Source organism: Notothenia coriiceps, unplaced genomic scaffold, assembly GCF_000735185.1.
Source record: "Notothenia coriiceps isolate Sejong01 unplaced genomic scaffold, NC01 NC01_scaffold00037244, whole genome shotgun sequence".
In the NCBI taxonomy this organism is placed as follows: domain Eukaryota; kingdom Metazoa; phylum Chordata; class Actinopteri; order Perciformes; family Nototheniidae; genus Notothenia; species Notothenia coriiceps.
Window position 1 is genome coordinate 9,220,293 of NW_011369945.1, and position 18,252 is coordinate 9,238,544.

At 38.7% G+C, this 18,252-nt stretch overlaps 2 protein-coding genes across 2 annotated transcripts in view; both read right to left on the bottom strand.

Moving 5' to 3' along the window:
- Window positions 1-6,783, bottom strand: part of ankef1a (ankyrin repeat and EF-hand domain containing 1a) — a 56,938-nt gene extending 50,155 nt beyond the window's left edge. Inside the window, exons 1-3 of the mRNA XM_010793462.1 lie at window positions 6,639-6,783; window positions 4,942-5,147; window positions 3,533-3,694 (exon numbers count right to left, since the gene is read on the bottom strand). Of these exons, the coding sequence (XP_010791764.1) occupies window positions 3,533-3,694; window positions 4,942-5,131 (352 nt within the window). The 5' untranslated portion in view covers window positions 5,132-5,147; window positions 6,639-6,783. The remainder of the gene's footprint in view (window positions 1-3,532; window positions 3,695-4,941; window positions 5,148-6,638) is intronic.
- Window positions 6,784-8,187: 1,404 nt separating this feature from the next.
- The window catches only part of emilin1a (elastin microfibril interfacer 1a), a 60,737-nt gene continuing 50,672 nt past the window's right edge, over window positions 8,188-18,252 (bottom strand). The window contains exons 4-12 of the mRNA XM_010793529.1: window positions 17,425-17,524; window positions 16,744-16,852; window positions 16,486-16,662; window positions 13,487-14,764; window positions 11,481-11,895; window positions 11,041-11,166; window positions 10,834-10,851; window positions 10,598-10,732; window positions 8,188-9,919 (exon numbers count right to left, since the gene is read on the bottom strand). Of these exons, the coding sequence (XP_010791831.1) occupies window positions 9,600-9,919; window positions 10,598-10,732; window positions 10,834-10,851; window positions 11,041-11,166; window positions 11,481-11,895; window positions 13,487-14,764; window positions 16,486-16,662; window positions 16,744-16,852; window positions 17,425-17,524 (2,678 nt within the window). The 3' untranslated portion in view covers window positions 8,188-9,599. The remainder of the gene's footprint in view (window positions 9,920-10,597; window positions 10,733-10,833; window positions 10,852-11,040; window positions 11,167-11,480; window positions 11,896-13,486; window positions 14,765-16,485; window positions 16,663-16,743; window positions 16,853-17,424; window positions 17,525-18,252) is intronic.

Sequence of the window (18,252 nt, forward strand, 5' to 3'; positions counted from 1 at the left end):
CACGCAGCGGGTGTGGCGCTCAGTGGGTAGATACAGTGATTATGCACTCCTAAAGTGAGATAAGAAAGGTGTCAGAGGGTAATTAAATAGAATGATTGTCTCTCAGCCAACCAGTGATGTTATGCAGTCATCCATGTCTGTCCCAAAATGTTTTATTCTCATTGTATTCTCTATTAGACATTTGTGTGAATTCCATCATTAATTAGCATTTAAATTATATGGAGGTACAAAGAGGTCACCGGTCGGTCAGTGCGATGTTGACTTTTGAACGGGCAAAATGTAATGACTGCATCTTTTGGATCCAAAGTGACGCTTGTGACACATTGGAGAAATTCTCTCCAGCGATCCTGAGATATTTGGATGGAGTTAACTAAATAATGTGTTCTTTGCCACAGCTGAGGTTGTTTAAATATATCAGACTTTCCCATTCTGTGGGAATTGATATGAGTGGAAATGGTCCCGTGATCAAGGACACCCTAGCAACACTCTGTCCAAACGGTTAGCAGACTGCAGAATGTCCCGAATGAACAATGAGGAATAAAGTATTAAACCAACCAGTATTATAAGAAAACATAATGCCTCAGGTCATTGCTGTGGCCATCCAATGTGGCATTTAAAGTGAGAGATAGAGGATTGAGTCAAGAAAAAAGATGTCTGATTGAAAAAACGCATCTCAAGGAGAATCTTTATAATCAACATATATCTAAATAATTGGTCAAGAGGTGTCCATTTTAGCCGATAAACTGTATAAGCACAAAAACAGGGACAATATTTGTCTTTATCATTGTGTCCTGGTTCTATTGTAAACTAGGCTGTTTCAATATAACAGTTATGATGATAAGTGAGAACATTTTAGAAAAATCCCAAATGGTGTTGAGTAAATAACCCAGTGCCCTAAAAGGGAATATTATATATAATATATATTATATATATATATATATATATAATATATATATATTTAAGCAATAGCTCACGACAGGGCCCGTGGTATATGGGCTCATTATATCACAGCAAGGGGCGTGGTTCGGCCCGACGCGAAGCGGAGGTTACCAAGTGTGGCAATATGAAAGAAAAATACACACTCTAATTTAAATAGTTTTTTATTGTAAATAATGATGTTCAAAATAAAATAGTCCCTCCGTTGCCTTCCTCACAGAAACATAGTGCAAGGGTGGTTGCTATGCACACAACCACTACAGCAAGCGGAACATATTAGACAGGAAGAGCGTTGAGTCCATTCTTTGGCTGTTTATTTAACGATTAATGTGTATGTTGCTGTTTGTTGTGCATCCACTGAAAAACTGTCCAGCATCAGTAGCATGGCTTACGTTGGCACTTGTATAGGTTGAGGTTGTTCGAAGCTGTTGCTTGGCGTGGCGAGAATATTGCTCCACTTTCTCCCGGTCCCCCGAAGATTTGGGCTTCCAGTAGCTCTGGAGGAGAGAGCTTTTCGCACCTGTGGGCCACTAACGGTCCATAATTTCTCTGCTTTGTTTCAAGACCCGCATCAGAAGTTTTGAATGGTGCACTTTTCCAGTGGTCTACCTGCTCTTCACGTAGCTCTGCATGTCGTAGTTTAGGTGCTTTTTTTTTCTGGAGATAGGCACTGCCTCAATTCCATCCCTCCCATACTATAGTTACGACCCCCCGAGGTCCGAACATTAATCAAATGTTTCCATTTTATGCTTTGTAAGTTTGTTTCGTAACGGAAGAAATTTAAATATATTTATAAAACTGACAAGTCAAATCAAGCAATCTGATTGGTCGATAGCGTTTTTGCGGACCTCTTTGATTACAGATTTGAAAACATCGTTGCTTGCTTTAAAAGTAGCACAATTAATTATGTTAAACCTTCAAAATTATCTAGATATCCCTGCCCTAATGCCAAAGGAACTGCACACTGAATATGTTTTGCCGTTTGATGTCTATGTCTGGACCGCTGCGTCAAAAAGGAGGGCTTCTGCCCAGCTTCTGCCCCGTTACTTCTCCGCTGCTTTCTTGTTCCAGTATGCTTCTTTTCAGCCCAACGGTATACTGTTTTTCTCAGACGCGGAGGGATACTGACTTGTTGTGAAAAGTAACTTACAATTCTACCCGTGGTATACGCTCAGTATATCACGGCTAAGAACCAATCAGATTGCTTGATTTGACTTGTCCGTTTTATAAATATATATATACAGTTATGGTCAAAGTCTCTGTCTAACTCCCTTTGCTAATATTTCAAGTGTAATTGATTTGACAATAAAAGAGGCAATACTCAAAGGACAAAAAGTAAAAGCTGAATTTGACCGCTAGCATTTTTTCTTTTTTATTGAAATTGACTATAAATATTGCGATGATATTGTTACCTAGAATTGTATTGGCTACAGATAAATGTAATATTTTGATATCCCTAGAGTAGACACAACCCAAACTGTCCAATAGAGAAAAGAGTGCCAAACATTTTTAAATGATTTAATAAATGATAATAATAAAAAATGTTGGCAGAGTACAGCAGTTCATTTTCAGATCTAATATACTTAAAGATTGTTGTATTAGGTGAACAACGGAGCTTGTTAGCTTGCAGGCTTGTTAGCTTGCAGGATTAAAGGTGTAAGCTAGTAAAATAACATGGTTTTAAATGTGTCAATATGTCTATGTGTGTTTAGGCCAACAAATCCATAACTGTTGCGCTGTATTGAGAAAGGAAAAGGTGTAACTATTGAGACTCAGCCTGAGGCTGTCTGTGAGTGTTGACACCGGGCCGAACCGGCCCTCTGGGAGTCAGGATATCAGGTTACTCAGCATGTTTCACAAGAGCGGATCACTATGAGGGGTTGATCTGTAATTAGGTGTACCCATGCGGTCTCACACAAGCGCACATTTGTTCACACACATACACATAGAAACTACAGTACTTATAAAAAAATCATTATTCATGCACACAAGCACACGCAAAAACACTTTTCTTCCTAACTGAAGCTCATTCTCCGAAGAGAGCCATTTGCAGTAATCGATGCCCCGGACACACTGTAATTGGGATCATTATCACAACTACTTAAAAAAGGTCCTGAAGAAGAACTTTAGACTCTCTTATTGGAGTTGTCCAGGCTACCATCTCCTCATCAATATGTAAACAGAAGCACCATGCATTTTCATGAGTTGTAAGACAAGGCATTCAAAGAACCCGATGGTTTAACTTGAGATGGAAACCCGTCTCTTTGAGAAATCGACACTTGAAGCTAAATGAGAATACATGAGTGGAAGGGCTGTTCATCTACCTCTCGGATTAAAGCCATATACCTTATTGACAATGAAGGTCAATTCTGCGCACCTGTCTGACACTTTGCATTGTATAATGTAGTTTACAGATAAGTATGGGCACATGACAGTACATGTTATACTAGCTTCGTTTGACCCCTTTGTGTTACTGGAGCTTCCCTCTTAGAGATCTTAAAGTCTGCCACAAATTATCAGAAAAATAAAACTTTGTATTCATTTATAAATATCAATCTTTCTTACAATATAAAGGTGAGTACTAAGTATTGCTCACCTTTTCCCTCTGAGTCTTGGAGTCTCAGATTAGCGTTGTTCTGGATCAGCAGTGTCATGATGACATCATTGCCGTGCTCTGCAGTCAGCATCGCCGGAGTGCGGCCCATTTTGTCCTGGATGTTAGGGTGTGCTCCCTGGGAGAGAAGGAAGCTGACCAAGTCTGTAAGGAGTCATGTGGGGAAGAGAAACAGTCAGGATAATAAAGTCACTTTGAAACATGACTTTTTAGTTTGCAGTACATATTATGGCCTGGTAGATTCATCTTACAAACTACTAACACTTATTAGCATGTAAACACACTTTTGTAATTAGGACATTACTGAAGCTACTGTACAGCAAAAATGCCTTGGATGAAGATTAAGATGTAATCAATAAACTCAAGAAAAACAAAAAAAACACTCTTTGCTTTTCCTGTCTTGTAAAAAACAAACATCATTAATAAAATGTTTTCTTATTAACTAAATAATTCATTGTTTCTTTAGGGGTTGAGACAACTTTCCTACTTCTTAATATAAATTAACTATTTTTTAAACATCTTAGATTTTCACAAAAATACATTATCACGAAGCGGAAAGCAGCGCTTTTCCTCTGGGTTTTTTTGTGAAACGTGTGAGAAACATGATTTTAACAGTGACAAAGCTACAAACATAATGATTTCAGAGAAATATGAAGTATTTATTTTGATGAAATCATCAAACCGTGTACAAGGGAGTTCAAATGAGCAAACCAGACAGTTCTGCAGCAGTAAAGTGCAACATAAAGCAATATGCATAATAAGATATATGGATATATATATATATATATATATATATGGATATATAAGATAATGGTGTCAGACCAATATAAAAACATTTTCTTTTATCATAAAACAATGAAAGGGAACATTTTGTTGCATACCTCAACTTGTATGAGAGTATTTTTTCAGAGTGGTATTAATACTTTTACTTAAAGGTGGGGTAGGTAAGTTTGAGAAAACGGCTCGAGATACACTTTTTGTCATATTCCATGGAATGCTCTTAACATCCCGATAGCAATGAATATCTTAAGTGCTTTGACAAAAAATACATAGAAAAATATCATCTTTTGAAGCCGTGGTGCTGTAAAATGCACGACCAATCATTTTAGCCGGCGGCTAAAATATCTGGATGGCCTACCTGCCTGTCAGCCTTCCATCTGTGCACAAACTTATCTCGTGCCCTCATTGGTCATGTGCACGTTCGTGTGTGTTGGAGGAGGGGCTCTGTAAGGAAGGGGCAGATCTTTTTCGGTTGTATGCTTTCAAATTCTAGCGCACTCGAGCTGGTTTCTCCAAAATGACCTACCCCACCTTTAAGTGAAGGATCTGAAAACTCTTATATGTTCCACTTCCACCACTGAATGTCACTGAGTAAAGAAGAGGCACATCACCCTGGTTGTTGGCTGACACTGCCACGTGAAGCGCCCCTGTGCCCTCGTGTGGCTCAGTGAGATTGATGAGGTTCTTCACCCCGAGGTTCACCATCTTCTCGATGTGAGCCTTATCCCCTTCATGGACGCACTGCAGCAGGCGGTAAATCTGTAGGACCTGAAGGTGGCCCTCTGCGACTCTGCCACTCATGATAGTGTCAGAGGGGCTGGTTTAAAAGAAAAACAAAGACATATGACTTCCTGACAAAAATGCAGACAAACAAGCTTCTGTTCAAGGGCGGAAGAAATGTGTGTTTTTTTTAAAAGTCAGTATTATCCAGGCTGATTTTTTACAATGGGTTTTTATAGTTGATTAACAAATCAAACCTCGGAGCACACATGTTGTGTGTCACTGAACAACAGACTGTGAAACAGCATAGCAGAAAGTCAGTAAATCAAACCTGCGTTGCTTTGTTTTAGCATCGTATTATTTTCCATGTTCACGTTACTTCACCAAAAACTCGTTTTCAGAATCAGAACACTTTTTTCAGGTAAAGGAAACTTGGATTTGGGACAATTGCTCCATTAAAGAATATTATGACATTAAAAAAGAAAATCAAAAGATTATAACAATTATAAATAACATGATTGAGAATGAGCAAAAGAAAGGTAAAATAAATATATTTATATACACATAGGAAGTTAAAGTTAAATGGCCGTAATCTTTTTTTAATATAGTACAATATTTTACCGTAAGTTAAAGTTTTTTTTCTACTTTAACTTACGGCTAAATTGCAGTTTCAGCTCAGTTTTACTCAGATATTACCAGAGGTGAAATGTAAAGAACATTTACTAAAGTAATGTACTTAAGTAATGTACTTAAGTAATAAAATAGAGGTACTTTAGTTGAGTATTTTCACGTTATGGTACTTTATACTTTTACTCCAATACATTTAGGCCAATGTTTTACTTTTTCTCCACTACATCATTTATTTTAAATATGTAGTTACTTGTTACTTTGCAGAAGTAACTAGTAACTTCTGCAAGTTAAACCCCACTTTTACAAAGAGCAACATTGAAGTGATGAACACATCAATGCATAAATACTTATAATACAAAAATGTAAAACATACAGTATGGTGCTTAAATGGGCCATTCTGCATAACGAGTACTTTTACTTTCGGTACTTAAAGTACATTGATGCTAAATAATACTTTTTCTCTTTTACTTCTACTTAAGACAATTTGTTACTTAACAATTAATGCAAGACTTTTACTTCTAGCTTAGTATGTTTACGCTGTATTATTGCTACTTTTCGTTGAGTAAAATATCTGAGTACTTAGTCCCACCTCTGCACATACAGTGGCGTTACACCACATTGTATGTAAGCTAGTTACTAGCTACTTATTTACAATTTTCTTAATTCAAATAGATATGATTGTAAACGTCACCTGTGTAAATTAACATCTAATTCCGTATAACCCCTTACCCGTTGACCTGTTTTGACCTTAATGTTACACTTTTATTTAGAACAAGACAAAGTAACGCCTTAAACGCATACAAATAATATTTGGCGGCATACAAATACGCAAAAAGCCAATGTAACGTGATAAACCTTGACTTATGATACACAACAACTCAATTGCACACCTTAAGCTAGTTTGAAGGTAAATAGCGTTAGCTTGTTTAAGTGTGCTTGTTTGGCACGCGCTTCTTACCGTGCTTAAAACTCGAAAAGTCGTTGCACTTTTTCGTTCGTGTACCCAGCACATCCAGGACAGTCTGAGTTACGCCGACATTTTCTACACAGTCCTTACTTTACTTTAAAGCACAACCCTTCACTCTGTGGAAGCCGGAGAATAGAAACAAACTCAGCTCCATGGCAACGGCCCGCGTGGGAATCCCGGATATGTTGTGTTTTGGTGGTGTCTGATGATGCTTTCAAGTGCTGGACATGAGCTCGGTAATAAGAAGCTTGTGGCTGGATATTCGACTGGCAATGCAATATGTACATTACCTAACGCATATCATAGAGCATATTTAACATATAGATAAAGTAAAAATATACATAAACACATTTTAATTATATTCATTCAACATAATGGATTAGGGTTGACACCAGCCACACTTTATTATCTAAATGCAGTGTTGGCAGTAACTGTCTACATTTTGTGAAGTACTGTGCTTAATTACAATTTTCACGCACATGAAGGATACTTGAGTAATTGCATTTTATAATGCTTTTGTTTCTACTCCACTCCATTTTTAAAGCAAACTTTTTACGTCCCTACATTTATATGACAACATTAGTTACTAGTTAATTTTCAAGTTTAAATTATTATTAAAACGAAATAAAACTAATACATGACAATGTACTATCTATCATGGATTCATATCCAATTAATTGAAGTTAGGTTTTTACCAGTTGCAAAATAAAATTACTTCACATTTATGGATCAACAAATATAATCATGCGATATAATATATTTGAGTCCAAAAATATTTCAAATGTACTTGATTGCCACTACTACCTATGCATTTTTACTTAGGTAAAACATAAATACAGGTATTTGAATTGTAACAGAGTATTTTTACACATTGATGTTAATACTTTTGCTTGAATAGAATATCTGAACTCTTCCACTTCTGCCTAGATGTTACATTTCAGAAGTGCCACTTGTTGGGAATCATCAATTTGATACAGTTTACGATATCATCATCCACAATCAGATTTTTCTGACAGGACAGAAATCAATATTTGTCATGCCTTATTTGGACCCTTATTAGCTTCCACAAAGTGATGCTAGTCTTCCTGGAACCACACAGAACTACCAAAAATAAACATGTTTATATACATCCCATCTCATCTGCACCCTACATCTTTAAGTAGCCTACTGTAGAATGACTGGTTCTTTGCCTTTGACCACTGGTGCATGGATCATTTTACATAGTCCTGGGGATGACTTTGTCTGTGTGAGTGACACTGAAATGACAGCTATTAAGCACAGAGAGGTTAATAAAGAGACCTGCAATTCCCATTGATAAGTAATGAATGCGTAAACAATGTGAGAGACAAGGTATACTCCTTAAAATACTTCCTTCAAGGGACTTCTTAAAAGGTTCTTCAGCAACAGCATTTGGAACATAAAGCTGAACACAAGGTGTCACTGCAGTGCAGCATAAGAAAACACTTTTTAATCATCTCCTTGAAGTCTTGAGCTAAAATTAACCTACTGAAGTCAAGAGAAAGAGATTTGAGAGGAGAGTTGAACCTGGCACATCCTTGCTCATTTAATAAAGGAACACAAAGAGGATAAAGTGAGACTGTTGACATCAGATGTGTAAAACATGTTGGGTGTCTGTATTTGAGGCACACTTGTGGCAAAAACATACAAAACATACACAATATGTATTGTGAAGTGGTAACTCATACAAATATGATACAGGCTGAAAAATATTTACATTCCTTCGGGGTTATACAATGCATTGAACCATAAAATAACATTCCCACACTGAATAAGGAAAATGTATTATCCACCGTAAGGTACATGTAATCAGATATAAGGCAATCTGTTGTATTGTCTACAAAATGTGCAATATTCCTTTTAAATTCCATTCAAAAATATATACGAACTTGATATTGGGCACATTTTTCCTTCTGGAGACATTTTTAATAAGACTTCTAAAGGCAGGAAGTGTGTGTATTCATGGAAGACATGGGATTTGTTGCATAGAGACAAGGGTTCAGTTTCATTGTTTGTTATTCTTAGCTTTACACAAGAATTCCACAGTAAGATAGAATGATAGTAACAGCCTCATAACTTCAACGACTTGATCCTCCACCGAGTTAAGATGGCCCTTATTAGGACAGAGGTACAAAAAAAAGACATTCTTCCCCCTGTCCACTTTCCTCCTTTCTTCTCTGGGCATAGCTGATGTCCTAAAATGGGCTTATTGTTTTGCTGATATAGGATCTATAAAATCCTGTGGTTTTCTAGGATGAACTGTCAGTGACTTAATTTGTGCACTTCCTTCTAAAGAATAGTGGTTTGAACTGTGCATGTTTTCCAAAACAATTGGCAGTCAGTGTTGTGTTTCTGGGAATTTGCTTGTCAAAGTGAAACTGTGAGCATGGAGAAAAATAAACTATGTTATAAACAGGAACAAATGGTATGCAATGACCTCTGAACATGTGATATGCTGTGGGCAGATTACACATAAAAGCAGAAAGACGTCCACATCTTTAATCTTTTTTCATTACGACCCTTTGTCCTCTCATTGACACAAGAAAGACCTGAAGGCTATCTTGCTGGAATCAGGGAAGAATTCAAGTTTAAAGAACAGCGTGAAATATGTAATTATAATATAACTCTTCAGTGGCCTTTTTCTAAAGACAACACATCATAGAATAAAAAACACAATGGCTCTTTGCACAAATAGTTTCCTTAAAGCTTTGAGACACACCAAAATGATTGTGGTTGGAAACAACTTTTTGTTGTCCTTCCTTCATAGCACGTAAGGTAAAATTATAACGTATTTCTTTCCTTGCTGAATTCATTCAGTCCAGCTATTTCAGTCTCTTTGACTGCTCAGGCAGTGGCTCTTTTTGAGTCCAACTACAATGCTCTCATGTTGCAAGTTTCCCCCAGAGAGACTGATTATAATGGGACTCGATCCAATCAGATGGTCTCGTACAGCAGCATCCCACTGAAGATGGTCAACGGTTCCGAGGAGAATGCCAGTTTGCCCGTGACCAGGTCGATGCAGACGGTGTCCCCGACCTCCATGGGCAGGATGATGTTGAAGACAGCCAGAGCTCCAGGGATGTGTTTGGCCTCGGCCATGGGCTTCTCCAGGCCTTCAGGCTGATATCCGGCTGAGTCCACACGGGCCACGCCAGTGTTGGACTTGGACAACACGGCCTCGATCTTCATGTTCTTGTGGCCCGTGAGGATGCCGCTGAAGAAGTACTTCCCACTCACTGGAGCTGTGAAGTAACCTGGAGGAGGGAAGCAGATCATATTTAATCTAAAAATTGTGCATTTGCTGTCATGTAGAATTGTTTATTGAGTAATTTTCATGAACTTTGAAGGTCAATTTCAGGGGAATAGGGCTGACGGAGCACAACAGAATGCCGCTCCAGCACTTTTTCTTCTGATGAAAAATAATATTTGCAGGTTGGATAAGGGGCCGTGTGCAGAAAGAAAAACAGAAAGAGATGGTCTGGTATTCACTGCCTTTTTCTAAGTTAAAAGGAATAATAAAGGCTCACATTTAAATTTGGACAACAAGCCTCTATGTTATTGTACTATTATAAATATAGGCACAACTCCAACTAAGGCTAAACTACTAAACTGTACATTTGAAGATGAGATCCAGTTATGCAAAACGTGATTGGTTGATGCCTTCATTCGCTGTGTGGAAGCTCAGAAAATCAACTTCACCTATCATGTTTTCGTTCTTAGTGAAAGCATTTGTGTCAAAAAAACAGTTCAGAAAAACACTTTGATGTGCAAATTCATCGCTCAAAAACACCTACTACCTACATAACATATTTATAAGAAGAATATTACATTAGTTGCTACTTGTCACAGCTAATGTAGGTTTTACATAAAAAATAACAACTTTTACTTTAGGTAAATTGGAGTACTGATTTTGTGACTGAACTAAGGCTCACCTGTCTTGGGATCGTAGGAGTTATTTTCATTGACAAAGATCTCGTTGAACACAATGGTTCCTGCACTTCTCATGGGTCGAGTCAGTGCCGCAGAGAAAGAAAGGCGTGGCACGTGGGCATCAGACCCTGCAAGTCCTGATCACGGTGGAGTAAACAAGAGAGTAGAATTAGGGATGAAATAAAGGTCACACAGTAAAAATTGCTTTCATCTGCTGATTAGTCAGATCAACACATACCCTGTTCACCTCTGAGACCTGAGGAGTAAGATGAAAGATAAAAACAGTGAGTACATCATCCAAAAAAATCATTCTAGCTGTTTCTTGCATTCTTTCTAACCCTAACTTTATTTTAATCTTATGAGAATATTTCCCTAGTATATGTGACGAGACAAAGATCTGAAAGTAATGAAATTACAAAAAACAAACAAATATTGTTGTCTTTACCTGGGGGTCCAGCTTGTCCCTGCCTGCCCTCTCTGCCCTGAGGTCCCACCCTCCCTTGGGATCCGATGGGACCCTGGATTCCACTCTCGCCTTTTTCTCCACGGGGGCCCGGTAGACCAGGTGGACCTAGGAGAGAATAATGTTTAATGAGACATCGCAGCTGGGAAACTTCTGAAAATCTTCTTTAGCATTTTCTCTAAGGATATTTCTAAACTAAGCCAAACAAAGCTAAGACATTGCGATGCCTCAGGATGAGCCTTTCACCCTCATGTTTACTAAAACTCCTCTTTCAGACATATTGCAGACTTTTTAAGTACATGCTTCTCAAGATGACAGTTTGAATTCTTTCTTTGGTCTTTTTTCCCCAGACCTAGCCTCCCTTTTTGAGGATCTCTTCTCCAAAAGTCAAATTCCATGCCCTTGGTCCCCTTGCGACTCACCCATGAAGTCTTGCTCTATGAAACTGTGGAACTCCTTGGCCAAGTCCAACACTGAAGAGTTCAGTCTGTTAATGTCTGAGTGGACGTTCACCAGCTGGACGTTCTGGATATTGTTGATGTGATCTCCTTGAGACGTTACGGTGACGTTGAGTCCATTAACGCAGCTCCAGAGCCCAGACACATGTCGGTTCAGGCCCTCCTTGATCCTCACCAGGCTGTCTGAAAAAGAGTCGAAACGTCCGCACACTCCCTCCAGCTTCGAGAGTCTTCTGTCCAAGCCGTCGCTGGACTGCCGGCACTCCCCCACCTCCGTCACATAGTTGCTCCTGATTATTTGGATCTCTTTGCCCATGTTGTCGAATTGAATCTTCGAGTCATCTACGTGATCCGTCAGCTCCTTCTGCAAATCGTGTACCTTGAGGAGAATGTAGATACGTGTCAATGTGTGTATTTTGGATCCTTTTTTAAAATAAACATACTTTTTTTGTATCTTTGTGTGAAGATGATTTATTTTCCTAAAGTATCTTATGCACACAAAAATATGTAAGTCTATTATTCAAGCCATGTCTGTCAAGAAGACATAACTGATTGTAACACGCTCAAATATTTTCCTAACTATAACAACATTATGTGAAAGCACTGTTGCCAAGATAACCATTGTTTGTTTTAAAGTCCATAAAGAGTGCTTCCCTTCAATATGTACATTCATTTAATAAATAGACACATTATGAGATAATAAACGCATTACCATCAACATTATCATAATAGGGTAGCTTGATGTTTTTTGTTTGATTCTGAGGGGGCTAGTTCTACATGTAGTATGTGGCTCGAGATGCCCAATGGGGTAACGTGATAAATCTGAGGGGTCATGTTCAACAAGTAACATGGCGGATAATTATATTGTGCTAGAAAGCATAATTATTATTTTAACTAATTGTTTTTAGTCAGAATAGCGATATGTTTTGAGGCACAGCAGCCGGTCTTCCACAGTCTGATGTATTGCTTTTGAAACGTATTGTATATTTTGAAAATTACCAAAACATCAAAGCACCAACGAAATTCCAACCAGCCTCAGCTATAATACGTTTTTAAGCCTGTAAAATAAGCACATGCCAGCTAACCACAAGTATATTGAGCATTTTAGCATTTAGCTCAAAGAACTGCTGTGCAGCCTTGCAAGGCTACTAGCATGGCTACACACACGTAAGGTGTTTACACCCCAGGGGCTTGACAAATAGACAACACAATTACACTAAATACTCGCCTTTGAATGTTATGTATCTAGCACTTATATTTCAAGTAAAAAATTGGTAGGAGTGGATCTGGTATGTTCTGCCTTTATCAACATTGAAAGGAGTTATTATTTGAGTGTCTTGGTTTGCACTACAGATCCTCTGTGTTGCTGTTTTATAATCCGTAGGAATACAGGCAAATGTGATTGGTTGATTTATATGGAAAATACAATGCAGAAGCTTAAACTGCAATACTGTGCAAAGGCCTTAAGTCTTGTTTTTGTAAAATAATGAATAAACTCTGATTGACCTGAGAGATAATGTGTTTCACCTTTGCAAAGGTTATTCTTAAGCATTGGAGTCAGATACTCCGACAGCATTCCTATGTACTGCATGTGACATACCGTAGGAAGGGGAGCAACATCTGATTGGCTTTTACTGTAGAATGTTTTCTGAAGTTTTGGCAGGCCAGAAAGAAAAAACGAACTATGTTGTCTTATATTACAGTGTATGGGTTTTTATTTACTCTTGGCTATAACAGGGCTCTTTAAAAATCCATGTGAAATCTGAAAAGGGAACATACTTTTTTTTTTTTATTGTTATACTCATTGGGAAATACAACATAGGACACTGGTCATGATAAAACAGTGCTTTAGTTTAAAGGCCAACTATATATACAGTATATAAGTATACACTATAGTATTTTATTAAAACAGTATATGTGTCAGCTGCATAGCCACATATGGTATCTGCATCATCACCATATCATCTTACCTCAGAGAAGATGTTGTCCTTGGAGTTGGTCAGATCAGTCAGCGTGTTCCCATGTGTCTGAACAGTCCTTCCCAGACCCTTCAGAGTGTCATTGATGGAGTTAAACGTGACTATGACCTCAGCCAGCTCTCCTTGGATGGACTTCAGATCGCCTCCTAATTTTCCATTGTGGACACCATGACCATCCAGGCGTTTCTTCAGATCGTTGATGTTGACCTTACACTGTCCGGTACACTCCTCCACTTCCTCTCTGAGTCGTCCCACTTCCTCCTGAAGGTTGGAGCACACATGAGAGCAGACAGTTTCTCCTGAGTTCACCTTTTTCCGCAGATCAGTCAGATCTGACTGGCACTTGCTGAGGCCAAACTCGGTGGAGTTGGCTAGCTTGCGCAAGTCCTCGTCTATACTGCTGCAAACAGAACAATCCTCTATATCGTTTCCCAACGTTTCAACCTCCGTGACAATCCGGTTGAAATTCTCACCGCTCTCCCCTGTCACAGCTATTATCTTTTTGACATAATTTGTTAAGTTGATCACTCTGTCAATTATTGAGTCCCCTGTCACGGACAGGTCATTTAACTTAGTGTTAAACTTCTTGATGTCGTCTTGGTTGGCAACAACTCTCCACTGTAATGTTTTCACAGTGTCATCTGTCTTACGGTCTTTTCCGTTCGGCCCGCACGTCTCATTGCACATTATTGTGGTCGATGTTAACCTTCTGTCCAGGAAGGTTGTGATGTTCTCAAGCTGGCTTAAACGCCGACTGTGGTCAGTGACCGTATCTCCGAGAACAGACACGTCCAGCTCTATCTTGCCGATCTTGAAGCTGTGGTCATCCAGCCGACTGAGGACCATGTTGCGCAGCTGCGTGACGTCCCTCTGGACATTGTCCTTCACATTGTTCCCGGTGTTAGTACACCTCTGTTCTATCTTCCTCACTGTGTTATTCACCCTCTTTTCCAGTTCTCTCAGTTTGCCATTCAACCTGTCTTCTGTCACTCTTCCCTTTCCTCCACCGGTCCCAGCTAACTCCTTATCCAGCCGCCCTTTGATTGTGTCACACTTGTTAGCCATGGAGGTGACACGGACCTCAAGACCCGACAGCCTCTTCTCAAGCTCACTGACAGTGTTGCAGCAGGCCTGGGAGCGCTGGGTCTCACTGCGGGAGATGTCCAGGCTCTGCCTCAGGTGTACATCCATGGAGCTGATCAGCTTCTCCAGACCTTGGATTCGTTCCCTGTCTTCCTGCTGCTGGCGCCTCAGGTCCTCTACACCGGCCTGGAGGGAACAGAGAATAGGAGGACTTGAATTAGTTTAACCAGTTGTTTCAGTTGGATCTTTAGATTAACGTGAATGGCAATGGTCCTTTCGTAAGTTATTCGTAACTTGCTATCTTAGTGTTTTCAAATCACGCCCACTGAGCATCATGTTGAGTAAGGTGCCCACCTACAGTTAATATCAACATTTGGCAGGTCTAAATCAGGACTCTCGGAGAGCGCAGAACTCTGCCTTATCTCACTATGTTTTGGAAAGTGAAAAACAACTAGTGCATTCTGATCCAATAAAACATTAATGGGTTCTTCCTTGGCCAATGCTAAACCCTTCAAACTACTTACTTAAAAATCGGCCCTTTATTTTTTCTGTAATCCTGTTGACTGATATATATATCAACAAACAAATCATGAACACCTGAACTTGCATAGCCCCTTTATAGCACACATGGATAGATTAACTAATGCTGAGGCCCACAAAGTCAGGGGTCTGTTTTTAGTTAGTGCTTTAACTATTTCCGTTAAAAGGTCAAAGAGCTCCTTCAAAATTAGGGTTCTGTTCTGAACCCTACTTCTGCTCCTTATTCTTGCCAATAGTCTAAACAATTTTACCTATGTACATTTAGCTGCACAATGTTCACTGAGACAAGAGTAAAACTTTACTGAATTAAAAGGAAATTCAATTAAATAAATATATGTGTTTTTAGATAAATATATAAGAAAGTATAACCCTGATCTGACATGGTAGGAAGAATGGGAAAGGCTTTGTTCAGCCTCTCTTTATCTCCTATATGAACTATTCAAACACTGCAGATTAAGTGCAGCTTTCAACCCTTAACATCGACAAAATTAAAAAAGATGAAAAACAACTGTAAACAACGAGGGGTTGGGGAACTGTGGTAGGTAGCAGAGAGGGGCCTTTTATGTGCTTCAGCCAAGGGGTCCAGGATTGTGCTTGAACATAAGGCAAGTGAAACCTCAAATTAGACAGAAAGTGTTTGTTTATCATGAATCCAAGCCCTGTTATTATTTCCAAACCACTTTTAAAATCCTTCTTCACTGCTTGACAATTGTGTTGTTATTGCAGTTCTGTTCTTATGTTTCATTTTTTGTCGGTAAACCGGTTTACGAGGGAATGTCTTTTTCTCGTTTTACTGCCTGCTGCCCGAATGTGGCTGCTATTTTTTTGTAGTGCTTTAGGCAGCAGAAATCACTTGCAGAAGCCCACAGAGAATAAAAACCATGAACATTTCACAGCTACCCAAACTACAGCTAGAAATCAAACAAAATGGCTATAATAAAGTAGAGTAATCCCAGCTAGACATTTTTGGTTCTAAAAACATTCTGAGAATGTTACCATTCACTGTTTTAGGAATTTTTTCAGCGGGAGGTTTTCTTTTGGTTTCCAGAATGTTCTTCTGAAAGGTAGGATAACGTTCTCTAAAAACATTCTTAAAATGTATCAGCATAACATTAAAGGAATGTTTTATAAAAAACTTTCTGTCATCTCAGGCCTTAATAACATCCTCAAAACATCCTCTGAATGTTTCAGTTAAAACGTTATGTCTTAGTTAACCTTAAACCTTATAGGAACATTATTTGAACAAATAAACATCCTAAAAAGGTTCTTTGAACATCAGATGAAAACGTTTTCTTTAAAACATTATTAGAACCTGTAGATAACGTTAGCCAAAGTTGTGAGAACCTTCCCTGCATATTAGGCTTCACCTGGCAGTCAGAGCAGGAAAGAGACACCCTTCTCTCTAACTCCGTCAGTATCTCCTCCTTCAGAGTGTTTATCTGCTTTCCCCCGGGTCCTCCTCCTCCTTTGGCCGCTCCATCGAGTTCATTGCCCCCTCCATTCACCAGGTGGTTGTTGATGTTGAGCAGGGTCTGATCATGGACCTGAGCAAGCAAATTTACACATTGATATTAACACATAAAGACTGTAAAAAAATCAAAATAAAAGTAGTAGATGCTGTTTACCTGTGTCCTGTTGTAAAGATGGTCCAGTTTGGTCTGGATGCTGTTGATGGTTTCCTTCATATGTGGCTGAGCGGCATCAGAAGGGACAATTGCCCCATTCAGACCAGTCCTACACAGAAGAAACATTTAAATATCTTCAGGTTGTGGCTAACATGTGTCATAAAATAACTATATGCGACATTAAAGTGAAAAAAAGAAAAATTCATTGCCACATTGCTGAATTGAAAAATGTCATATACACAGGAACGATACGGCAAAGTTATATGAAGTCTAAATGTAGCTGATTCCTCTTGTGAACAGTTTAAGTCAATGACTGTGTATTTATATAGCAGCCTATTAAGTTCTTGTTAAGGATGAACTATTTATATCTTCCTACTCTTCCCACAACTTTGTATATATATATATATATTAATAAACAAAGTACCCTCTTTCACTTAACTGAACTGCCGAAATAAATTACTATAAACATGAAAGGATATACAGTATGTTCCCCATGTAAGTGTTTTGCAGAGAGCTTTACACCATGCAAATCAAATACAACTTAGTTACAACTAACTAAAGTTTAACTGTGTAAAGCCAGCCAAGTTTCCTGACTGTAAATCAATTTAGGCTTGCATGTGAACACACTCTACTATACAATTGAACAAGAAACATGGTGTATTGGAAACCACATTCACATACAGTTTCCGGTTTATGCCAGTGAGGTCGATCTGCATGTTGTGGAGGTCTTTGGACAGACCACGGATTGTTTCCTCCAGCTGTCTGATCTTCCCACTGTCACCTGGAGACAAAGAATAACAACCAATTTAAAATACAAAATGTGCAGTCTTTAAATACAAGCAGAACGTGGGGTCCTTTAACGTGCATAGAGGTTTTAAAGGTGCTTGGAATCTTATTTCTCCCTATACGTTTCCTGGTAAACACTGAACCGTTTTAGTAATTTAAAATGATATGTATCTTTATGTTTCTGTCCTTGCTGTCAACACTGGAAGAAATTCAGAAGTAAAGAGGGTCTCAGCTGGAAAAAGGTGATATACAGGACTCTAAATATAGCCTTTTCGTAAGGTTTCACTTATAACCGTCTTGTACGTGGGCCGGGAGGATCTGTTTTACACCCATGCTTTTTCAACATTCATTGAAAACATTTTTTTCAAAGATTTTTGGTGGAACTTCCGCCCTTAAAGACATATTTTTACACCTTATTTCTAAGAGTGTAGTATGTATTTATTGTTATAAAAATACTTAAATTAAAATCAAGTATTCAGGGTCTTAAAGGGAAAACCGTTGACTTTTTTGCAGATATCCTATTCGTTTTGATGGTAAATGTAATTGTTGGAACAGAGGATTCCTCAGTGCTTGCTACATTGACAGAGAAGGCTAAGTGCCAATGATAACCCTAAGCCTAACCCTAACCCTCATGGCTGTGCCAACAGTGCCTACATGTCCCAGGCCAGGATGCACTGGTCTCTTTCCACTGAATTACTTTGGCTATATATATGTTTTTAGTTT